The 25,638-nt window shown below is 42.9% G+C and overlaps 1 protein-coding gene across 3 annotated transcripts in view; it reads left to right on the forward strand.

Annotated features, from left to right (window-relative positions):
* hdac4 (histone deacetylase 4) overlaps positions 1–25,638 on the forward strand; it is a 115,024-nt gene that overhangs the window by 68,595 nt on the left and 20,791 nt on the right. For 2 of the 3 annotated variants that reach the window (XM_035173924.2, XM_035173926.2), the window contains 14 exons: positions 1,304–1,422; positions 6,871–6,999; positions 7,094–7,200; positions 7,640–7,759; positions 8,187–8,394; positions 9,027–9,241; positions 13,710–13,970; positions 15,235–15,424; positions 15,807–15,940; positions 16,755–16,857; positions 18,884–18,930; positions 22,338–22,445; positions 24,511–24,566; positions 24,717–24,804. In XM_035173924.2, the coding sequence (XP_035029815.2) occupies positions 1,304–1,422; positions 6,871–6,999; positions 7,094–7,200; positions 7,640–7,759; positions 8,187–8,394; positions 9,027–9,241; positions 13,710–13,970; positions 15,235–15,424; positions 15,807–15,940; positions 16,755–16,857; positions 18,884–18,930; positions 22,338–22,445; positions 24,511–24,566; positions 24,717–24,804 (1,885 nt within the window). The remainder of the gene's footprint in view (positions 1–1,303; positions 1,423–6,870; positions 7,000–7,093; positions 7,201–7,639; positions 7,760–8,186; positions 8,395–9,026; positions 9,242–13,709; positions 13,971–15,234; positions 15,425–15,806; positions 15,941–16,754; positions 16,858–18,883; positions 18,931–22,337; positions 22,446–24,510; positions 24,567–24,716; positions 24,805–25,638) is intronic. The other variant, XM_035173925.2, reaches the window with a different exon arrangement.

A 25,638-nucleotide genomic window follows, 5' to 3' on the forward strand; every position in this document is an offset into this window, starting at 1 on the left:
CTCACTCACCTTCAGACAGAAAACGAAACCTTAGTCTCTTTGCTGCCTTTTGGTGATAAAAACAAGGCGAGGATGTGCTCAGCTCTCAGAATTTTTTCCCTTCTCTCTATTCCTTGTCTCTTTTTCTATTCCACTCATATTGTTGTCAACACTCTGCGCTGTCTTTTTAAGTGTGGACTTTGGTTTGGGTAATGGAAGCTGTTTTTGTCTTATAAATGTGTGTGTATGGAAAGTAAGGTGACTTGCAGTAGAGCCATGGTTGTCGCCTGGCTTGGGCATCCAGGGCTGTAGCCCCCAACGTTTTTTTCTTTAGCCCCGAATAATTTCAGTCGCCACCTTCACCAGTGCATCACTTTGCAACTGAACATCAAGCAGCGGTGAATGTTCCTGGTCACACTGGCTGCGTGAGCGGCGTGTGAGACATGGAACATTTTGCTTTTCATTTCAGCGCCCATGTAATCAGATTACAGCGTCCACACTGCCTGCGGGAGCAGCACGGTTCAGTCGCGACTGTGTTGTTGTCGTCTCCTGCTGCGTTGTTTAAATGTGAAAGACAGAGTCTGGATCCAATTGTGCGCATATTCTTTAACATTCATGTGTGAAAACTTTTCCCCATCGATGTTCCTTGTTCGTAGTATTTCCTTGTTTACACTGGCCCGGTGTACGTAACTGATCACATGACTTACGTTTACCGGGCGTAAAACGTTTTTGTGCCATTTTTCTGCGGTTTCTTGGCTGACATATTTAAATTGAACTACACCTGACAGTTAATTGTAGTTAAAGTTTTAAAGTAAAAGTAATCGTTTGACCGATCATCATGTTATTTTATTAAGCTCTATGTCATCATTAGATCATTAATACTGCATCAGCTGTGTAAGCAGCAGGTGGAGCTAGAGCAAAATACATTATAAACAGTTTTATGCACAGGAATGTTAGATTATTGTGCGAGCTTGTTTCTCTCTTTGATTTGTGGCGAGGCACTGGATCATTAAAGCATTTGAGAACTTCCAAAGGAGAAAGCTTTTAACAACTTTTTTGTAGAACAGACATTTGATGAACTAAAATGCTTGTTTATTTGATCAATACGTTTATTAATGCAATAACAAGCAACTAGGGGCAAAATATTTGAATCTACATTAGATAAACTCAGTGCCCCCGGGCTCTGGGCTCAGCCCTGGATGTTTTTACTGTGCAGCCTACGCCCCTGCAAAGAGCCAAGACTCTCCCTGTAAAGACTTCTTAACATCATATTGCAAATGCACACTCATAATGTTTGATGTTTTCTTTCTTATCTTTTTTGTAGAAAAACCCAGCACAGCTCTTTGGACCAGAGCTCTCCTCCCCAAACAGCATTGTCAGCGTACAACCACCCATTGCTGGGCACATATGACTCAAAAGATGACTTCCCTCTCCGTAAAACAGGTACAGACTGGGGCCATGGTTTGGTGATGAGATTTTGTGACTTTCTGACACACGTATTCCTCCACCTCTTGCAGCCGCACACCCATTGCCAGTCTAGAGGGGGCAACCTAATCTTCCTTTTCCCTGCATAAGCAATTGAAATGGCTTATTAGGTTTCAAAGTCAGGCCCACAAACCTGGAGTCAGCTGCTGGAGGATTAAAAGGATCCTGTAAAATACTATATTTAAAACGATGTTAAAGGTTCCTATTGGGGGGTCTTTTGAATCTTTCTAATGTCGAGTGGAAGCATTTGAAAGCAGAACAATTGAAACCCTAAAGTCAATAAAAGCAGAATAACAACATTTCCATAGTAACTGAGGGGCTTTTACACAAACCCGGTTTGGCCTGGACTCTCTGACTTTTCAGTTTATTCCCAAGTGTGTGTGTGAAAACATTTTTTTGGTGTAGTTCAGACTTTTGGGCCAATTGAAGGAAGTTGAGACGACATTAAACAATAGAAGCAGAAAAAAAAGCTCTCACAGGATAGTTTGTACTCTTTGTCTCTGATGATATGTTTGAATGATGAGGAATAGTAACATCATAATGATATTAGAGTGGCAACGGAATTAACAAAGTGATCCAGTTCATTCATTTTCTCAATTCAAACTGAAAAACTGCTTTTTTTCTTTGCACTTTATTCAATGTTGTGAATACAATAGACAAATTGACCACACACCAATATCAGATGGACGTCCGTCTACAAACCAATTAATGTCAAGTATCGGTAGACAGCGCCCATGTTGGTTGACAACAGGATGTACATATGTCATAGAATAGTTATTATTGAGACCAATGTAAACAAAGACATTAACCCTGGTTCAGACCATGGTCTGGAATTTCCGGTGTGAAAATGACAGAGACATCACACACATACATATACAGGTGTTGGATCTTTGAAGAAAAAAATGTGTGATTTTTAAAGCTATTCTCCTGTTGTAGACTTATTCCACACTGATATTGACAAACACATTCAAGTCACACTCCTTCAGAGAGGTTATAAATCCCACTGTTCAACAAAACAAAATGTAACTCCTCCGAGAAGTGTCCCTGAAGCAAACCACTGTTCCTGCCTCCTGCTATCACACTGTAGATTCTCCGGCCTCCTGTCTGTGTTACACACGGCCAAGCTGTGATCATTCACTTTGCGTCAGCAGCTGCCTTGGCAGTATCACTGGCTGCTTTCACAGCTGGAGGCCAAACTCTGTGTACTCTGCAGCCCCGGCCACCTGCCGTGAGCTGGAGTCAGAGCTGGCACACATCCGCTGAGTGCAAGTTTCAACTTTAAGGGACACTGTTCCCAGTGGTGCAAAGAAATATGCATAACTCCCAGTTCACACTGACACAAGGCAAAACAAACTGTTTACTTCATACACGTGAACGTGCATATGTAGAGAAATAACATATTTTAGGAAAAGTGGAGTTTGAGATTTGAAGGCTTTGGTCTTTGTGTCAGTTGTGAGGCGATGCAGAGAGGGAATGCTGACTACACATGAGCACACTTATGGTGCGGCTGTTGAGGAACTGTTGTGTCACTAGTAAGCAGACGAGATTAGACGGGCAGACACAAAGATGAACTGTCTTCAAGAGGAAGTGAGTGACAGTGGTCACCACAGTTGTGTGCTGCTCTGACGCCTGGAACTGTCAGGCATGACGTTTTTGCCTGTGGTGACCCATGTGGGTAATGTATGCGTGTAAATTATAAATGTACGTAAAGAATTCCTTTTCTCTCTTGCAAGTCCAGGCGTACAGTATATTACAACAGGGGTCGTTGTCCAAGACTTAGAGGCTTTGTGATAATGGAACACAGAGGGCCACTCTGAATGCTGCGGCAGGAAGTCTGTCGGGCCATCATGACAGACGCAGACTTGTCACGATGACCCCTTTCTCTTCTCCCTCACTCTGTCAGACAGTCCCATTCCCATACCACACTGTGCGCTGAATATTTAAACCATGCAGCATCTCTACAGCCAACATTTTCATTTTCTTTGTTTCATTTTCTACCATTCAATGCTCATATTCAGCACAGAGAGCAGTGAGTGAGGTTGTGCTGCAGAACAATTTAACGTGGTTATTACCATGGCTGTCTCTCTTCCATCATACTTTTTAAACTACCGGCTCATCTCCTCTGACTTTAATGGAGATAACTTGTCATATTAACACTCAATCCTTGCTTTTCCATTTGTCCTCACTGATTATCGGACTTCTTGGTTTTCTGATACGAGCATCGAAAATGCTTCAGATACTGTTCTCTTTCTTTACACAGAGGAGATGTTTAAATATATTGATGTTACATTTAAGGACAAGTGTAACTACAAATATCCTGTTTATGCAATACCTGAGCTGTATAAAGATTTTCAATCAATTCAATCTGGTTTAGTTTGCCTTTCTCGTGCTAGAAAATATGTAAAATGAGACAAATCTTTCTCTCCAAATGTCTGCTTGTCTGTTTGTGTCCATCCAACCTATCTGTCTAATGTATCAACCACATATATGTTGTTTCTGGGAAGCACCAGTGATGAGTTTCAGAAAACTACTTCATCGATCCCTTTCTGTAGAGGAGCAGTACGGCTTCCCCCAGCATGACTCTAGCAGCTCGGGACTTCAATCTGTCAAAACAGACGAGCAACCGATCAATATGTTATGTATCAGAAAAGCAATCCTCCTCCAGTCCCTATTGAAATCCTAAGCACCCTGTTTAATCTGCTATTGATGTGCTATCAAATGGGAAGGTTTATGATTTTTGAACAGTTGTCTTGAACAGTTGTGTTTGAGAAGATCGCAGAGAGGCAACGCTTCCTCAGTCCAGCGATGTCTATTAGGAGACATGACATTTGAGGCCACATATCATCGGTACATGACATTGAGGATGTGACGCATTATAAAGTAAATATGCAGCGCGACCGGGACTATTGTGCGATATCCTTCCTCCTCTCAATAGCCACTTTGGCCTCTCATGACTTGTGTGGAATTTTTTGTAATGTAAGAACTGTGGCGAGACCTCAGCAGGAACACAGAAGAAGACATACCGTTACCTGACGAGACCGGAGCAACAATAATCAGAATGTGCAAGGATGTCTGACGAGAAATGCTGTTTATTGTCTGCGTCATCGCCATCATAAAGTAGGACAAGGAGGCAAATCCACCTTTGCTAAAGGGCACATGGGGGAATTAGAGGGAAAGCGAGATGGGAGGGGATGGATGGATGGATGGAGAGAGAGAGGGATGGCTACAGTAAAATGCCAGAGTCAGCAGTAAAAACAGTCTGGGCCCTCTGCAGCGAGTGTGTTCGCACGTGTGCACACTGGTGCGCTTTTGCCCAGTCGGCATTAACACCCTTCAAAGTCACAGTGTCCTGAGGTGAACACCCCCATTGCGACTAAAGCCCCACTTCACCTTCCTTCTCTTTCTCCTTTGCTGTCGTCCAAACCTCCTTCTAACCTTCCATTTCACCTTCTATCCAGCTTATCTCTTGCTCCGTCCACTCCTCTTTTTTTATTTATCCATTTCTTAATTACTCGAGAAATACCCCCCCTCCCCTCCCCTCTCTGGTTAATTTGTGCCGTGTTTCTTGTTCCATGGCTCCCACCAGATAGTCCTACAGTCTCGATCACCTTTGCAGCCACTGTCAATAAATCCTACGAGTGTAATAGTATATAAATCTAGGGGGATGGTTATCGTACGTTCAGTATCAACATGGCTCACAGTTCATCCTACCAGGTTTATCTGCAATAAACTCTGTGCGTCCATGATCAACCAGCCTTATATATAAGGTGGAATGATGAACTGAATTGCTGTTGTTTTTTCATATCAAAATCTTCAGAAACAAGTTCATAGCTTTTTGAAATAAACGCTCTGTAATTGAACTCGATATAAAGCATTACAGCAATAAAACAGACAGTGTGCTTTTACTTTGTAGACAAATTGCTAAACAGGAAGTGATTCTGTAAATGTTACTGCCATGACGGAGATCAGCATCCGGCAAAATCCCCATAATTGGCTGTATTAGTCTGATATGGTAAAATAAAAATATCAAGTCATTTTCTTTTATTGTTTTACATTATATTTCAATAATTATCTCAACAATAGCCGATGTTAAAAAGCTTAAACTACTTCAGTTCCTTTTGCAATGGACTAAAATTGAACGTGGATGCACCATGCTCCTTCCTTCGTAGACTTTTCTTCTCCTGCAGTTCACGTAAGCATAGCATTACATCCTGACTCGTCCGCTCCCTCTTAACGAAGACAATGAAAGAGTGCTCTCCACTCCACTCCAAGCACTTTTTAAAAATAATTGAGTTTCATAACTTGGAGCATTGTTTCCCTTACAAGTGAAAGTCCATTTGAAAAGGTACTTAGACATTATAGATCCACCATAGGTCATCTCAACCTCACTGACCGGGAGGTGTCGTGCTTGCACCTCTGTGAAGTACATTAAAACCTAGTGAAGCTTCATCCTACCTCGATTAGGATTCAAAGCTGCTGGAAGCAAGCGCCCGAAGGTTGATAATGACCCTGAATGAGTCCTCTATCAAGGAATATAGCACACTTGACTATAGTAGAAAGTCCTGGCTCTCTTAATGAACGTCTTTGACACGAGGTCGTTGGAGGAGCGCAGGGTCAGCCGTTGGTCAACTGTCCAGCTTCAGTTAATAGAGGGAAGCCAGTGGAGGAGGAAGTGGAATAAAACTGCCTGTGAGTTTGGTGTAATCTGGCAGGAAGTGACTTTGAACCAAGCCTGGCCAGAAACTAACAAGCCACTCACCAATACAGCTCGGGAGCATCTGTTTGCAAGCAGAGCCCCAAGAGATGTAGAGCGCGGCACACACAGACACACATACCCACACATGAAGACGCACGCAAATTAAAAGTGTCTGGAAACAAGCAGTGTTCATTAGCAGATGCACAGAGGCAGCATCATTAAGCGTGGGGTCATGAAAGCTGCCAGTTGGCCGTCTCTCTTCTCGTTGCAGCGCTTCCCCACTGTCACCTGATGATTGCTAACCTCAGCTCCTGAATCTGTCAGCCAACACATACAGTGTGGCCTATAGGGACGAGCTCATTAGCCCGACTACACGCCTGCGAACAAGCTCCCACTCGTGTGGCCCAGCGATCTATCACAGAGCTGGGTGCCAGAGCGGCTGTTTCTAGAAAACCTGTCATTTCCAACACGTTTATGGGGCTAAGTTCAGCATCCAGTTTGATATCAAATACTTGACTTCATTCACCTTGTTATCTCCTGTTGCTGCATGTGGGATGTGACGACATTTTGGACAACCTTCTTTTTTTCCAGTTATCGGTCGTGTTTCCTCAAATATAACAAAAAGCTCTAGTAACAGAAAAGTTTTATTTTATTCTACCTCTTGAGTAAATCCTCCACCCACTCCGTGTTCCTTCTCTGTATCTCACCAGCTTCCGAGCCCAACCTGAAGCTTCGTTCCAGGCTAAAGCAGAAGGTGACAGAGCGCCGCAGCAGCCCTCTCCTCCGCAGGAAAGATGGTCTAATCACTACTGCCAAGAAGCGTTCCCTAGATGTGGCCGGTGCGTAGTTTTGTTGCTCCGTTACATCTTGTTTCAATTTGGCTATCAGAATCAAAAATGTTTTAATGTTATTTCTGTATTGTGTGTATTTTAGAGTCTGCATGCAACAGTGCACCAGGCTCTGGTCCCAGCTCCCCCAACAACAGCTCCAGTAACATCCCCAGTGAGAATGGGGTCATCATCTCCAGCTGCCCAGGAGAGGTAACCCACATCAGTTTGCGTGTGTGCATGTGTATGACTGCAGATGCAAATACTTGTGTGCGTCTGTTCGTGTTTGTGTGTATTAGGCATTGGTGTGGTCACCAGATGATTCCTGGAGGAGATTAGCAGTGTTTATTTTTTAATGGAGGGGTGTGTGTGTGTGTGTGTGTGTGTGTGTGTGTGTGTGTGTGTGTGTGTGTGTGTGGTGCGTGCTTGTACTGCTTGCTCGCATTGTTAAGTTTGAGTCATAGACTTTACAACGTGAAGGCATTTTTCTGTCCATCTTATTCTGGCTGTTTGAGGGTTAAGACTTGGGTTTAGAGTTTCACTTATAATTAGGATGAGGCTCAACTTTTGTTTATTTGTGTTTGTTGAAGTTAGTTTGTGTGTGTGTGTAAAATAGGATTTACTGCAATGTTCTGTGCTTGTGTATGTCCAGGCCTCCCTGCTTCAGAGATTGGCAGCGAGGGAAGGGTCTCTCAGCAAGCTGTCTTTATACACCTCTCCGTCTCTGCCCAACATCACCCTGGGACTGCCAGCCACATGCCTCACTAACACTGTGAGTACATTGACACAATATTATACAATTTTACAATGTAGCACTGGGTAGAAAGAACAAGACATGCACAGAAATTGTAGTTTGAACACATGTAAATGCGTTGACAACACTCACAGATAACTTTACGATAAAAGATAACGGTAAACCAACCACCACAGAGCGTTTGTCTTTCTGATTCTGTACATGAAGGCGGCAGATTCCAAAACTGACGCTCCAGAGCTGTATCATTTTTCGGTCCCAGAATTTTGGCATCTTTCAAGTCCCTCTGTCTCTCGCTCTGATTCTCTTTGTCCATCTCACTCATTCTCTGTCTCATTTGACCCTTCTGTCTCCATCCATCTGCGTCTGCCTGTGTCATCCTCTTCTCACTCCTCGTGTCTCTCTCTCTCTCCTCTCTCTCTCTCTCTCTCTCTCTCTCTCTCTGTAGGTGGTATCAGGACACCAAGATGGTGAGAGTCATCTCTCTGCGTTACAGCAGGGCATTCCTCTGACCCCTCCTTTCCTGGCCACTGCCCACCTACCCCCCTACTTGGCATCTTCAGCGCTGGACAGGGAGGGGGTCGGAGGGGGCACAGCTGGTCACAACCCCCTCCTCCAACACATGGTGCTGCTGGAGCAGAGCCATAATCCAGTGGGTCAGTGTTCATTACAACATCAATTTTCCTTACTGCTCAACATTGAGTAGCTGGTTTCTCAATTAAGTTTATTCTTGCTCTCAGCTGGGCTACTGGGACTGCACATATCCGTAATTTGACTGTTGTAATACATGCAGAAAACTCTTGATAGGATGACAGGACATACAGTAAGTTTAATTATAAAGTGTAATTCTGTTTGATTAGCTTTCTCTTTTATTTCACTATAAATCTTACACAATAGACTCTTGTTCTGCAAGTTTTTAAGTGAATAAGTACTTAGTAGTAATTAGCAGTAGTATTTTTTAGATAAATCGCTCGACTGTTAAATGTAACGTCACCTTTGCCTTGTACTCAAAGCAAAATTATGGATTTTTTTATGACCTGGGACTCATTTGTGTAATCCTATTAGCAACAAAACATTTTACTCAACAGCTTAATCACATAAATTCTGACACGCTGCAAACTCATTAAACACAAAAGCCCACAGGGCCTCACAGCCATGAGGCATTGGACACAATTAAGTGAGCAAGTACAATTTTTTATTGTAGCCACAAATATTTAAATGTGACTGTGTTTATTAAAATAATAATAATGATAATAAATTGACTTTAACCACTCTGTGTTCAACACAGTTGGTCTTGGTGGTCTTTCGCTGCAGTCTCCCGCTGTCTCCAAGCTTGCGCGGGGCCACCGTCCCCTGGGGAGGACCCAGTCAGCCCCACTGCCCCAGCAGCAGTGTGGACAGGCCCAGGCCCTGCAGCAGCTGGTGGTCCAACAGCAGCACCAGCAGTTCCTGGAGAAACACAAGCAACTGTTCCAACAGCAGCAGCAGCACATCATCAACAAGGTAGCTCAGTGTGTGTGTGTGTGTGTCTCTGTGTGTGTGTGTCAGTATTTGTCCATCTACACGACACTGATTTGGTTAATGTCTGTGAATCCTGTCTCGGGTCCAGGAGCAGGATGAATCAGCCTGCAGTTATCAAGTCTTCTCAGCAGTCTTTCTTGTCTCTGTTCATGTATCCCTACTTCTCCCTGTCACCCTGGCAACTGTGCTCTAAGGAAGTCGCCTCCATATATGGTCACACAGGAAATGACCTGCATCCTTGTCGGTGTGTGTGTAAGTGTGTGCTTATATATGCGACAGTGTGTGTGTGTGCGCGCAACGTGATGAGGGGAGTTGCAGCACTGTAAGTGTCATTGTCAAGAGGGAGATGGCTCTTTGTGTTTGTGTGTGCGTCACAGTGTGTGTTTGTGTGTGTGTGTGTGTGTGTGTGTGTGTGTGTGTGTGTGTGTGTGTGTGTGTGTGTGTGTGTGTGTGTGTGTGTGTGTGTGTGTGTGTGTGTGTGTGTGTGTGTGTGTGTGTGTGTGTGTACAGAACTTCCTGTAGGATTCAGCTCCATTATGTTTGTGTTGTTTGGCTGTCAGTGACTCCCTCTGCTTCGAGACTGCAGGCTGTTGTGAGTCTGGAGCTCAGGAGTAAAACCAGGTTATCTTCAAGTTGTAAGTTGTGTTATTGCTCTTATCCAGGCAGCTTAAAATGTGAATATGACAGGTGAGAATGGATGGCGTATTAAAAAAAAAATGAAACACTGAATAATAATACATTTAGAATCATCATATATATTTTCTTATATTTTTGTTGCTTAAGTTTATTTAATTCATTTACCTACTAATTCTCCAAAAGTCTGTCCGTCTGTATGTGGAATGCATATCTCACGAAACGTTCATCTTATCGGCTTGGCTTGTTAATTGTAGTGGACACTGAGCTATTGACATTCATGGGTGCAGTTCTCTTCATAGAATCACTTCCTCTTTAGCAATAAACCAGGTAGGATGAACACAGTTTCCTAACTTCACTCTGCACCATAGGCTGTTTGTATAAAGCTTTGCACACAACCTCCTCCACACTAACAATAAAATGTGACAGTATATTGTAGAACTGTTTGAAGAATGACAATGAATAATTCTGAAGTAGCTCCGTACCATCAACACAGGACAAGTAAAAAGTCATGTTTAGAAGAGGAAATATTAATTTTAATGTAAGACAGTCACTCCAGTTGTGTATTAACCAGATAGTACAAAGTGGTACAGTATAAATCTACAGTATCCAGTGCAGATATCTCCAAACCAGTCATGTTGACTTGTGAAGTAAGAAGCCATGTTTACTTCCTGCCAGCACTTTATTGTGCCCATATTTTGTGTTAAGTTGATTTTCTTTTTCCTGTTTTATGTCTTTTTTTTAAATATCTCGCTGACTATGAACACAATTCCAGCGTCACATAGAGAAAAGATGTGTTTTCAGACAGTTATTGCTATAATATGATTCATTCAAATCAGAGGTTTACAGTTTGTAGAAATGCAAACCACATGTGTAATCCCCCTGTCATCAGCAGAACTACTTCCACTGTAAGCTCCTTAAATCTGTTTTAAAGCAACACTTGCTCCAAGTTTCTCTTCAGTCATGTTCCTCACACATTACTCGTATGTGTGAATACTTAATGTTTTTACCACCCGCCTAATCCCCTTTCTACATTTTCACTGTATTCAGACACCGTTCAAGTGTTAACAGCAATGCTTGAAACAAGTTGCACGTTTTTAAACTAACTTCTCGTCCATGTTAAAGTTGATGTTTTGGAAAAAGCACAGAGAGGATGGTGTTTATTCAGTGAACTGGAGCCATACGACGTTCTGTATCGCATTTAAAGCTCAGCTAGCTTAATGATCTGCGCTTTATTTTTATGATTCCACACTCAAGATGTGACCTGGAACGAGGAGGGCGCGTTAGCTGAACCTCTAATTCAAAGCAAAAACATGCAAAATGCCTTGAGATTCTCATTCAGAAGTTAGGATTTAAGTAACTCGAGCTGGTGATCTGTGTAACCATGCACTTATAGTAAAGTGACCATTGTATCCATCCATCATCTGTACCCCTTATCCACTGAGGGCTGCAGGGGGACCTGGAGCTGGCGGGTACACCGTTCACTTCCCACATTCACACCTACGGCCAATTTAGAGTCTCCAATTAATTTAGCCCGATCTGTCTTTGGTCTGGAGGAAGCTGAATTCCCCAGAGAAAACCAATGCAGGGAGAACATGCAAACTCCACACAAGAAAGATCACTGGCCAGACCGGGATTCTAACCAGTAACCCTCTTGCCGTAAGGCGACATTGGATGTTTTTTTCTTATATTAATGTATGCAGTTGAATCCACGCTAGTCCTTTTCTTCCTATTACAGGATTTAATTTGAATAGATTACACGTCCCCAGCTAGTCGTTGCCTTTGTTTTGTCTTTTAACTGCCTTTTAAAAGAACATGGCACAAGGGGAAATGTAAAAAGTAGCCCAAGGAAACACTTTTTATTGCTGCATAATAAAGTCAGCCTCTTAAAACTAGCAATTCACTTTCTGTTCAATACGAGTAAGTAGAATAATCCAGACTGCGGCAGTCCCTGCAGAAGGATTGAAAGTACCACTTCTCATCCCAGTGACAAGCTCCACCATGGCCTGCCACTGAATTAGATTATTTCCATATGTACTAGTAAGGGCAATGTTACAAACTTTTCTCACAAATACTCCAGTGGTGTGTTTATTTCCATTTATTTACCCTGTCAACCACTGGAGACCCACCGCTTTGTAAAATATGAGTCATCCGTGGCCTTCCTTCCTTTCCTTGTTCACTTTTTTTTTTTTTGTCAAGTCAGCAAGGAAAGTGGGCACTTCCTGCGAACTTCAAATTTGGCTTTAAACAGTTAGACATGTTGGCAGCAAAGAAAGGAATGAAAGAATCTTGAATGGGTTCCAGCCTGAGCCTGCTGCCTCCACCGCTAATTATCTCAGACAGCTAAGGCAACACTGTGGTATACTTACTTAACTGATATTGTTGTCAAAGTGTGTGTGTGTGTGTGTGTGTGTGTGTGTGAAAGAGAGAGTTAGATATGTGGAGTCAACTAGTGTCAAGTGTTTGTGTACACAAGCACCTTCCCTTCTCCACCTCCCACTCTCTCTATCTTTCAACAGGCGTTATTAGTGCCTGTCCCCCCAGCAAGGTTCATATCCCAGCAACTATTTCCTCTGTTGAAGAAGAAGAAGAGGAGGAGGAGGAGGAGGAGGGGGAGGGAGGAGACGGGAGGGGCGGTGTGGGGTTGAGTGAAAAAGAGCACAACAAGAGAGAGAGAGTCAGCACGGCAGCAGTGGAGGAGTGTTTTGAGTTTGTTTGGAGAAGAGGGACTGGGATGAGGCTAGAGCATGCTCTCTGACGTCAATGGACTGTTCCCTGGGCAATATGCCAGTCAAGTGTGTGCGTATGTATGTGTGTCTTTCAGTGTGTGTCTTTTCCTCTGTGTGTGTTAATGTGTGTGTGTGTGTGTGTGTGTGTGTGTGTGTGTGTGTGTGTGTGTGTGTGTGTGTGTGTGTGTGTGTGTGTGTGTGTGTGTGTGTGTGTGTGTGTGTGTGTGTGTGTGTGTGTGTGTGTGTGTTCTCCATGTACCGTGGCCCACTCCAATCATGACCTGCACATCAAGGTTGAGGTCTTTGACGACAGAGACAGGGACACAGTAAATCTCCCTAAAAAAAAAAATCTGCCCTCTACATTTCTTCCTCTCTTTTCCCCCTCATGTCTTTTAGCTGAGTTTTTTTTCTTCTCTACCACAGGCTCAGGCACAGTGCACGTACCTGTATTAATTACAAGTAGTCATAGAGATTTAAAACAAACAAATAACCAGACAAAGAGTCCAGAGTACAGATCTGGTTTATCTCTGTACAGATAGCGCAAGTGCCTGCCTAATGTCAGCCTTTGTTTGATTAAACTTTGAGTTCTTTTCATTGTTTTTGAACTGGAACTGATCAGTTAGCTATTTTTGGAACGGAAAAACATGTTCAGTGTACCAATACATGTTGGAGTGGTGCAGGTTTTCCAGCGTTGCACATTGTTGTCCCTGATGTTCTCTCAGTTGAGACGGCAAGATTTTCCTTCCCTCACTTGTCTTGTTTCAATAAAAGCTAAATTTCTCTGTCTGTCCTGACTAGATTCTGTTTAATCTTCTCTTAATAAATGTCTTTGTGAATTGTTGCTCCTAACAAGACAAAAAAACTGTGTTTCAGCCTCAAATATACAAATTGTAATATATTGTAATGTTTGGCTAATTGCCCTCACCCCTATATCTCATATCAGTTGATTCCTTGATTCTAAAGATTGATATCTCTGCATGACAGTTTGTGTTCAGAACATAAGACCCAACTGAAATTAGATCTACAATCATAGCAATGTCAAGTAAAACCTCCCACCTAAAGGTCTCGTTTCTCCTTTTGTCTTCTAGATAATTTCGAAGCCCGGCGATCAGGTCTCCTCGGCATGCTCCATCGCCTCAGGGTCGGCCAGGCAGCATCAGAGTCACCCGGAGGAGACGGAGGAGGAACTCCGGGAGCACCAGGGGCTGTCCTCCTTGTCCTCTGCCTCCATGCAGGAGACAGGGCTGCTCCGGGGGATGGTCATCAAGCAGGAGCCCCTGGACCTCCAGGAGCAGGAGGAGATTGAGCAGAGGGAGAGACTGGCTGAGCAGGACTTCTTGTTCAGACAGGTGAGGATGAGGGGAGAGGGTCAAGGAGAGTGGGACTGGGAGTAGAAGAAGATTCAGGAAAGTTCAGAGGTAGAGGAGAAATAGAGGGTTAGGGTTAATATATGTATATGTTAGGTGAAGAGTGCATTGTGGAAATTGGAGACTGGGCGTGATTTGGTTTTAATGCAGACAGTGGTGACAGATGGCTCTAATAGTAACTGACTGAAACATTACACTGTACATTTGATCTGCCTTTCTTCAAAGCTGACTGAGCGGTCCACTTTACAGTCTATTTTAAACTACTCTACATTTACATCTATTCATGCAAAACACACTTGCACTCACAACTCGTACACTGCTAATGCACAGTGGAGTGTGTTTCGTGAAAAGCTCAGGAGATGGAAAACCTCCTGCACACTCCGTATCCACATGCATGCTTTAACACCACATGGCCTTCTCTTGTCCCCAGATGCACACGACGTGTATGATCTGTCTCTGTTTGGCTTGAAATCGATCTGCGACCACAAACACGCACGCCCACACGCGGCCAGGACACCGTGTCCTCTTCTGTCTTGCCCATCCCTGCTGTCCGCTCACCCAAATTTAATCAGCCACTCTTCTTACTGTCGCCATGGTGGCCACAGTGTAAGCAGACCCGCCTATCAGAGTAGAATAACAGGACTGCATGGCCAGGCTCCTTTTTCAGTGGAAATACCAAATATTTAACTCTGGTACATATACATAATTTCCAGTCTCTTATATGAGAGACTTTAAAACCAACTTATTAATGCGTGCATGTTGAAAAACCTAACTGAGTTCTCACTGGGGGGCTTTATAATTGTCTAGTGTTGTAGACATCATCCTTTAAACTATTATGATCATCACGCTGGGAATAATGTGTTTTCTTTTAAAGAGTAATAGTTTGCATTATCCTTTTTTTTTAATGGTAAGAATCGTCTTTTCAACTGAAACTCACATGAAACACATTTTAAAGGTTAATAATCCGTCATTCAAAACATTTCACAGTGGAAGCAAAACCAGTTTCCCTGAATTACTTCCTTTTTTTGTAAATCTTTGGTCTTCTCATTTGAATCTCTGCATAATAGAACAGAGAACTAGAACCTCCCTGTGCAACACAATAACAACTTCTCGACGCAGTGTGTATGTTCTAGTACAGCAGCTTCACATTTCTATTGTGAGTATCTAGTGCCATCTTCTGGCACTAGGAAGACATTGCAGTCCACGGTATACTGAATGCCACCGTGTGTGTGTTTGCGATTGAAAGCAGCAGGCTCTGCTGTTAGAGCAACAGCGGATCCACCAGTTGAGGAACTACCAGGCCTCCATGGAAGCAGCCGGGTTATCAATCAGCTTCGCGGGACACCGCCCGCTCTCCAGGGCGCAGTCGTCTCCAGCCTCCTCCTCCTTCCCGATGGCCGTACAGGAGCCCACCGCCAAGCCTCGATTCACTACAGGTCTGGTAGAAATACAACCCCTAATAATAATAATATGGAACTTACACTGAATATTAAATGCTCTTTTTTTATTTGTATGTCTGTCCTCTCACTCTGAAACCCATTATGAAGAAGATCAGCAAACAGAAATCTAGAAACACACTGTCTTCCTACTAATCACATGTTATAGTATAGCGACATATATGCACATATTTGATGGAAATATAAAACACAGTGTTATTCAGTGCACAGAATTATCTCATCTCCCCGGACCCTCTCCAGCACTGGACATTTTCTTAATAATGAAGCCGATAGATAATTACACTTGTTGTCTTATAGTCTGATTATAGAAATCATGTTGTCAAAGATGCATAATAACATAGAAGCTGTGTTTGTGTTCCAGGTCTGGTATACGACTCTCTAATGCAGAAGCACCAGTGTATGTGTGGAAACACCACCAGTCATCCAGAGCACGCCGGACGTATCCAGAGTATCTGGTCCCGACTACAGGAAACAGGCCTCAGAGGGCACTGTGAGGTGAGTTACTCTTTATAACACTGAGGTGTGGCTTTATGGATTGATATAATAATGTTTTATTAATCACTTCCACAGAAACAGAGTGGATTAGACAGTACGTCATAAATAACACAGTATTAATATGTAAATTCCTGTCCACCCAGTTTAGATGGACAGATGTTTGTTCAATCTAAAGTAATAAACACCTGCTGCCTTTCTTCAAAAGTTTCATTTTATTATAAGTTTTAGGTGTATTATTGTTGCATGCTTTCTATAGCACACTTAATATTCAACATGAACCGTGTCATAATCATCAGATTCCACATTGGTAGATTATTATCCTTGTGAGATTTTGAGTGCGTATTGCCATTAAACAAAATGTAAACATACAGATTTCAAACTCTTTGTTGTTTTATGCTGAATAATTACGAAATTTGATATCGGCAGTGTTTGTGTTGTATATTGTGATATATTTTCTTTGTGTATATTATGTTGTTGTTGTGTTTTTACTACTCCAGTAAGGGATTTTTAAAAAATCAAGTTTTGCAGGTTGTTACTTTGACCAGAAGGGGGCAGTATTTAGCCATATCTGTTGACACTGCTGCATAGTTTGAGGTTTTATGGTTTGAGAATGATCCTGAATTATCCCCCTCCTCCCACTTCCACACCCACCCGAATTCTGACTAGCAGCTGAGCCCCTCTATGTGCAACTCTTCCTCACACAGTGTGCACTTTACTGGCCGTGGCAGTTTGAATGGTCGAGCACGGAGACCCACTCAAGTGTTCTGTCCGTTTCTTTTTCACTGACATCTCCCCTGTACTTGTGTGTGCACAGTGTATCCGTGGTAGGAAGGCCTCACTGGAGGAGTTACAGACAGTCCACTCCGAAGCCCACGTCCTGCTCTACGGAACCAATCCACTGCGGCAAAAACTGGACTGTAAGAAATACAGTAACGCTTACAATAGACAGATGCACTCAACAGACTGCAACATGAAGTATAATCAGACCCAGTCTTCCACTGGCCTGTCATGTGAATACCATGAAGCTGTAGTGTCTGTTAAAGGAATCTGCTTGTATGATTCACCAAGTGTCACAACAAAAGGTCCAATGTAATAAAGTGAGGTGGAGGTGTTACGATGAGTTGAGGACCGGCTGGCGCTGTTAAATCCGAGTCGCACCAGGCTGCTCAGTCACTTAGGTCCAGCCTTTGTCGCTTTGAGAGCAGGTGTAGCCTGTGTGTGTGTGTGTGTGTGTGTGTGTGTGTGTGTGTGTGTGTGTGTGTGTGTGTGTGTGTGTGTGTGTGTGTGTGTGTGTGTGTGTGTGTGTGTGTCAGAGAGAGCGCTAAAAGCTAAGGAGCAAACCCCGGTGAACATCTAAGCTTTCATTACAGCGAAGACATAAATTCCCCTTATTATTGCTGCGTACACGGGAGTATTACCAGATACTCCCGTGTAAGCTGCAGCACACAGGAGGATTTACGCACACAAAGAAAAAGAAGAGGAAGAGAGGGAAAATGCAAACTGTAATAAAAACCACAAAGATGGCAGGTAGTCACGGTTTAAAGTATTTGTAGTTAATATATTACATATCTATTACACGCCGTTTCTTTTTTCAGACACTGTTGAACGCATGTTTTTTTAGCATGTTAGAGGTATGGCATCACCTCTGTGTTTTACTGTGGGCTCTCGTCGAACACGCTCATGCAGGCACTGCCAACGGTTTTTTACTGAGCTCGGTAAATGCAGCTTTTCTCGTCATGCACCTGCAACATGGGAATAACATACAGAACAATCTACAGCTCAAGTCGTTTTTATCCTTTGGGCTATTTAAGTTTTTAATTTTAACTTGTTTTACGTCTTGCTGTTCTTGCTTTAGTTGGTTTATTTGTTTTTATTGAGTTATTAGTTTTAAATTAAGTTTATGTACTGCATTTATTCCATACGCTTTTACTTTTGCTCTTGATTTTTTGCTATTTTGCTAATTTTGCTGTTTCTTATTTGTGTTTTCTTGGTTTCCTGGAATGTTTTATTTATTTTCTGTACTCGGCTTTATTGTAAATGTACCTCAACGTATTCCCGAGTTAAAATAAAGGTCGAATGAAAAGTGGCTCTATGAGACTTGGAGCCCTGACCTGAATGATGCGAGTGCCATCCTCTGCCCGTTGAGCTTCAGACGTCTGCTCTTCCACTCAGGAAACTTTACTCTAGTCCGGTTGTCATCACCGGTTTGATATCAGTTTAAAGTCTTGAAACATTGAACAGTTAAATTTTTATGTTGCAACATTTCTCAAAAACCCATCGCCAAGATTTGTCTGTTGGACTTAACCAAAGGTTTACTATGTATTTTGGACGGAGATAAAAAAAAAGGCGAAGGCTCCGAATGTGAAAGGAAAATATAATTCTAGTTTCCATTTGAAAGTAATGAGCCGTGTTTTCAGCATATGAGCCGTTTGTGTGTGAATGTGTTGGTAGGGTGGGGGGGGGTATGTTTTTGTTTGTGTGCATACCAGTGTGTTGGAACCTGTGTGTGCAAAGGCAATGATTTAGATGGTTGTTCAGAGTAGGAGGCGCTGTCTTTTGAAACTGATATGTTAGAACATAGTAATCAAATTTAACAAGTCAGCGATTTTTCAGTTTATGTTCTGATCTGTCAAAGAAACTGAAGATTATTAATTTCCCATCCTTCTCAGGCCTATTATCTCCATTTCCCTGAAGAGGGAAGAGGGGGGTTTGATCCTGAAGGCAACAAGATACTTTTTTTTTCTTCTTCACCTCACCTAATTCAAACATGCCCCTGTGTACCTTCGCTGTTAGATCAGGTCAGGGAGTCAAATGCTCAGATTCAGGGGTCATGCACCCGTTTTTTGCCTGCAAGTCCACAATGTCACCTCTTCACCTCCTGAACTTTTACTCTTTCTTTATCAATTTCCCGACTGGTTCTCATTTTATTTCCCTCTCTCCCAGGTTCAGTGAGTCCCATGTTTGTGCGGTTACCATGTGGCGGCATCGGGGTAAGTCTCGCCTTTTTACCGCCGATAAGTCATTTTACAAATATTCACAGCTCAATTAGGTATTTGTAATTAATGCGCCTGATATTTCTTGGAAATTGCTGCTGTTAAGTCACGCTAGTTTATTCAGTGGAAAATAGTTGTCATAGGCTTGTTGCCTTTTTTTTACAGCATTGTGTAATTTTAATCAATACCCGACTGGCACTGCTCCATCTGACTCTGTAATGAAACATGTAGGCATAGTTTCAGCAACATCAAATACCAGTATAACTGTTTCCTTCGCCCACTCTCTCTCTCTCTCTCTCTCTCTCTCTCTCTCTCTCTCTCTCTCTGCCCCCTGTGAAAATAATAGTCCCATTTGTTCCTGTTCCACCAAAAAAAAAAAAACATGCACACAATCTTGACACACTTGCACGCACTCATACAAATACTGCCCCTCGAGGACCAGAGGCAACAAAAGCTGTTGCTTGCCTTTCCGCCATGTTTGTAATTGTAACCAGATGTTTTCAGCATATGAGCCGTGTGTGTGTGCGTGTGTGTGTGAATGTGTTGGTAGGGTGGGGGGGGTATGTTTTTGTTTGTGTGCATACCAGTGTGTTGGAACCTGTGTGTGCAAAGGCAATGATTTAGATGGTTGTTCAGAGTAGGAAGCGCTGTCTTTTGAAACTGATATGTTAGAACAGTCGGACACCTTCGTGTGTGTGTGTGTGTGTGTGTGTGTGTGTGTGTGTGTGTGTGTGTGTGTGTGTGTGTGTGTGTGTGTGTGTGTGTGTGTGTGTGTGTGTGTGTGTGTGTGTGTGTGTGTGTGTGTGTGTGTGTGTGTGGTCGGTCCAGTATTTACTCATGTTGTGGGGACCTAAATCTGTACACAGTCTCATAATGTGGACCTGTCATAAATCATTAAATAATAAGGTGAGGACTTGGGGAAGGGTCAGATTTAGGGTTTAGTAGTTATGAGTAAAGTGTCCAGGAAATCAATGTAAGTCAATATTTGTCCTCTGAAGTCACGGAACATATGAAAAAGATAAAATCCATACACCTTAGATCTCCTTAAAGGATTAATATGCCAGTGACGTGTTGAGTACAAAACTTTATGAAGTAAAATTTTCTCTTTGTCAAACAATTTGTGATGTTTTGTCGATTCATCATCCATCCAAATATATTTTCTCGACTGGTTGATCCCCTTTTTGACTGAAATCATGAGACACGACTGTCCGTGTGTCGTCTTTTTCACAATATTGAGGTTTTCCAAAGGCCGACCTATCACTCATCCACATGCATATCTCCCTATATTGGCCTTGACTTGCTCTCTTACATCTCTTTTCTACGTTCTTACCTCTGTAGACTGTCTCTAACCCTCCCCCCCCCTCCCTCTGGGGCTAACTGTTGCTGCTTTGGTGGGAACAAGAAGAGCCCGAGAGCGGCGCTGCTCTGTTCTGCTCTTTATAATGGCAAATGGGACTAAATTGTTGTCTTCCTGTCATACACACGCACACACACACTCTCACAAGTAACAAAAACACACACACATACAGAGGAAGGGGGCTGAAATTAGGCTGTGGACAACCATCATTCTGTCATTCCAGCACGTTCCCCGCTCTTTTTTACCTCTGACACACACACGCACGCACACACACACAAACACACACACACACACACGCACACTTCTTCCCTTTCACTTTTTCCTGACTAGCTGTGTCCACTCGTAGCTTGAGGCAAAACTAACATCAACATGGGAAATAATAAACCGCTCAGTCTCCACATGCTGCTTTTAGAACAGCATCTGTTTGTGCTCATTAACCTGACTTGTGTATTTGGTTCAGTTTCCCATTCACTCACTCGTTTGCTCGCTCGCTCAATCACTGACTCGGCTGCTACATCGTGTCTTCCACTCACTACCCGCTCCTCTCCAATCACTCGCCCACCAGCAAGGCTCTCTATACCTCCTCTCCAGTTTTCTTAATCTATGGTCAATGCTCCACTGTTTTATTTCATGACAAAGTCTTTTCTTGGCACAACTTAAAAAGAGCCATTTCTCTTCCCTGTGGATGTCATTATGGAGTCCTCCTCCAGCCTTGATCACTCCCGTCACTGGAGACAAGAGGAAAGTGGGCGGGCTGGCCGAGAAGCTGTCAAGTCGCTTAAACACACTGACTGGGTTGAAGGCGTGAACGGCCGACTGAGTGGCGAGGGTTAACGTGTGCGACTCGGCCGCTCGACTGGCTGACAGGCCGAGAGTGAGCGTGGATGAGAGCGCTGGCTGTCTGACAGAATGAGTGACTGGCAGGTCAATGTTTTTACATATTCAAAGTAGAAGAGCCCCCGGGTTTACATCACAAAGCTTCACTAGAGCTCTGGCATCGGCCGCTCTGCACATGTGCGCGCACAGTTCAAACACACTGACACACAGTGCTTCCTTTTCTTCTTTTCCACTGCCAGCTCCTTCTCTCTGTGTTTATCATGCGCTCCATCTGCCTGCAGTATCTGCCATGTCTGATGGAGGGTGTGTATATTATCCTGTGCATGTCCCTGGGTACAGTCAATCATATAGTATATTGTGGTCCATTTGGCTTGTGCGCGTGTGTGTGTGTGTGTGTGTGTTGTTGTGATTGTTGCTGAGGGTTGTCCGTGCCTCAGCATTAATCAGGCCAGACCACTGAATGGTTGCCCTGTGTCTAAACATCCTCAAGTGCACACGCACACATACAATCAATCCCGAAATCTTCTTTTCACTCTATAAATACACAAATAAATGCATTCAAGCTCAAAATGTCTTGCTCGACTTCGGTTCATCAAAGTCATAGAACAGAGGAGAGCTTAACTTTTTACTCTCATTTTGTTTCCAATATTTCCAGACTTCTACGTCACACAACATTTTTTTAAATCAGAAATCAGCTGTAAGCTGCCAATAGTGAATATTTCAGTCCAGTAGATTTAAATTTGGCCATTTCCAAGGTTCGACTTTTTATCCAGGGCTTAAATCCTTCATATTAAAGGCAACCACCAACTAAAATATAGAGATTTTATTCTGGATTTGTCAACACACTTGCAAACATGGACTATTATATAAAACAAAATGATTATAACTTTAATCTGAAATTTGTCATATATAATTGTAATGATAAGAAATAAGAAAGAACATAACCCCTGAATAAATAAAATAAAAACTTAATGGAGTGATTAACAGTATCTACCCCCTGGCGCATTAAATGTTCAGAAAGTCTAATGCACAAAATGCAAATCTGACTATTACTCTGTAATATTAAATTTTGAAGTATGTTTTACTATCTCTGAGATTCTCTCTTGTTTATTTAGTAAGTCTTCACCATTTTGCAATTATTATCCCACTAAAATATGATGGAAACAACACAACTACATGTGTGTGTGTGTGTGTGTGTGTGTGTTGACAGGTGGACAACGACACCATTTGGAACGAGGTCCATTCGTCCAGTGCAGCTCGTCTGGCTGTTGGCTCCGTCGTGGAGCTGGTCTTCAAAGTGGCATCGGGCGAACTGAAGGTTGGTTTGAAGCCTCTGTGGAGTCTAACGAGAGTCGTGGGCTCTTTTGCCTAAAGGATTCTGTATGTTTGTCATGTCTGTACATCTTTTGCGTGTGGATAATCCTGTGCGCACGTATAATAATCTTTCAGAAGGAGACAGCATGAAACAAAGCTCAGATGGAAATCACTTAAATGAATTACATCACTAGGACTTTAAAGGGTTTTTATGTCGGCCTGCTTGTCAAATTTAACTGCCTCGTTCCATTTTCCAGCTGAGTTCGACTTCAGACAGCCACATACCTCAACAGAGGAGAGGAAGCAGAGCACACACCATGTATCTTATTCTGTGAATGTTTATTTGAAGGTATTGTTGAAGGATTAATCAAACCTACACCAGACACGTACTATACGCCCACCAAACACTGCAGGAAAAGAGAAACCTCCGCCCAGAGCATCTATCCCAAGTCTCGTTAGCACCTCCCAGACAGACCTCCCCACCCCCGTCATGGCTTACCCACCAGCCAGCCTTCCTGTGTCTGTGGCGATGGCGGCTTACTGTTTGAACTCAGCAGGGAGGCACAGAGCACGGGCTCTGCAAACGCTAACAGTCCCCACTGCAGGCCGGCTTTATTAGTATTACACCACAGCCACCTGCAGAGCAGCCGGCGCACTTGGTGTTAGCTTAGCACCAACGCAGCGCAGACTAATGACATTCCTTGGAGAGACAGTAGCACGCCATACTAAAACCCACATGGTTTTTAGCTAACATTCAGTACTTCTTCCACACGTGGGCATATTTACGATAAAGAAATAGAGGTCTGCTCTCTCTATACAGCACATTGTGTGATTTCATTTCTTTTCATTGTGTGATGAAAAGTAGAAACCCGGGAGAAACATGTGGATTTGCTCCAGCGGGGGGTTATAGTTCAAGGGTATTGACCTGCCCTCAGCTTAACCTGATTTTAACACATACGTGCAAAGGTGTATATATATATATACATTTTCACTCACACATACAGTCGGTCCTCTGAGGATCCTCTACAGCCAAATTACCAAATTCCACCTGCACCAACAACTCTCTGAACTCCACACAAAGCCATAAATCTACACCGGGCGCACACACACTGTCACACATTTCTGTTTCTACATCTGCTCTTTCTATTACTCTTTCCGTGTCCTTTTTTAATCCGTTGATATTTTTCCTCGACACAAACAATAAACCAATTCCTCTTATTCACCTATGTGTGCATGCTGCATGCTGCATTATGCAACTTGCTGTAACCAGGTGTCCTCAAACCAGCCAAGACAGTTGTCTTTACAATAATCTCCCGGCTAGCTGCTAATCCACTGCAGCTGACTCAACATCATTAGCTGAGCTCGCCTCGCTCTACATCAGCCTGAACATCTATCTAATGTCCCCGCATACTGCAGCAGTGGGAGCCCCCAAAACACAAAACAGTCCCGCTGGTCTCTGCCTTGACAAAGCTTCCCTTAACTGACCCAGTGTAAGCATCTGTTCCTCTGTGTGCGTGTGTGTGCACGTCTGAATTACACAGCTTTTTGAAAAACAAAATCTTAAACCGTGACATGAAAATAATTGTTGTGAGAGATATTAGGTTTGATGTGGATATATCAGTACTTCAGATTAAATTAATCACTTGGACCCTAAGTGAACTGTCGATGCCTTTCGGGATTAATAAAATTATATTTTATTGTATTGTAGCCTCCTCACGCTCAACTGATTCGATTTTAGATTTTGTGGTCATATATCTGCACCAGATAAATAATGAGTCTGGAATATGAATGTAAACTGCAACTGGACACAACTGCCAGACAGTAATTGTTGTTTTGCTTTTGATTTACTGTTTGTGTATGTGTTTCTCGCGGTGGTTTTTCTCATGTGTTTTTATTGTGCAACCCTAAACCTGACACCAGTTGGGAAAATTCTGGGAACGCCGGGATAATGTACTTTTTTTTCATGTCATTAGATTACAGTTATCAGGTTTAAGGTCAGACACGACTAACCTCAGTGGACCGTGATGGTTTATGTGACAGTGTAAATGATCCTTGTTTTTCCCTGACAGAATGGTTTTGCTGTCGTGCGTCCACCTGGACACCATGCTGAGGAGAGCACGCCCATGTAAGTAAATCTGAACTGGAAAACACTTTCCCCCTTTAGTGCATCGTTACATCATTCCCTCACATCTCATAAACAGACATAATTGTATATCCTTCAGAAATGTATAACCACTGTTTGTTTCATGTCATCCCTCTCACTGTCTGTTCTCAGGGGCTTCTGTTACTTCAACTCAGTTGCCATTGCAGCCAAGCTCCTGCAGCAGAGGCTGAATGTCAGTAAAGTCCTCATTGTGGACTGGGTGAGTTCCGCAGGCAACGCAGTGGGTTGTTTGTTACATAATCATCTATTTGGAGAAGAATGCACACGTATACTGTCCACGCATACACAGCCACTCCCTCCTGAGCTCATAAAGCTATTCCCTGTGGTTTGATATGAGTTGGATTCCCCACCATCTAACTAGTGTGCATGCCATTAAAAATGTATGTGTTTAAGATCACTCCTGCCAAGACTGTGCCCTTCACTGTGAAACTGGAAATCTCAAAGAATGGATTTGAACCTGCAAAAACAAAAAGAAGATGAATCACAATGTTTTGATTTCACCTCTTTCAACCTTTCTTCTAGTACCATTCATGAGCTTTCTACTTATTGTACTCAAAAGGTCATAAGACTTCATCCTCTAGTTTATTCCTGTTGTCCACGCTACTCGAGTTTTGAAAACAGACGCGAGGAATCGCTGCTGCCCCCGTTTTAGTTCTGCGTTGTAGTATGAACAGGCAGAAGCAGAGATGTTTTGGAACGATGATGCAATCACCCACGTTCTCTTCCTGATTGATTCTAAACACTCAACTACAAGTGGTGAATGCAAAGTGCTATACACACGTACATCCAATAACAGTTTCACCTCGTTGTTGGTCCTGGATGTTGGGCTAATAGGCAGATTCTTGTTTAATTTGCAAGGGTTTAATGTTTGCATTTTAATGACCCCTTTGGCTTTTACTTTAGCATTTCGTCCAGGAAAAAGTTCCTTAACTGAAGAGGCATCAGCAGTTTAAAGTTTTTGCAATGATAGGGGAACACTGCAGGCACCAGTGGACCTCTTGGCCCGGTCGTGTTACTGTTATTACTCGACCTG

Source organism: Hippoglossus stenolepis, chromosome 13, assembly GCF_022539355.2.
Source record: "Hippoglossus stenolepis isolate QCI-W04-F060 chromosome 13, HSTE1.2, whole genome shotgun sequence".
Taxonomy (NCBI): Eukaryota; Metazoa; Chordata; class Actinopteri; order Pleuronectiformes; family Pleuronectidae; genus Hippoglossus; species Hippoglossus stenolepis.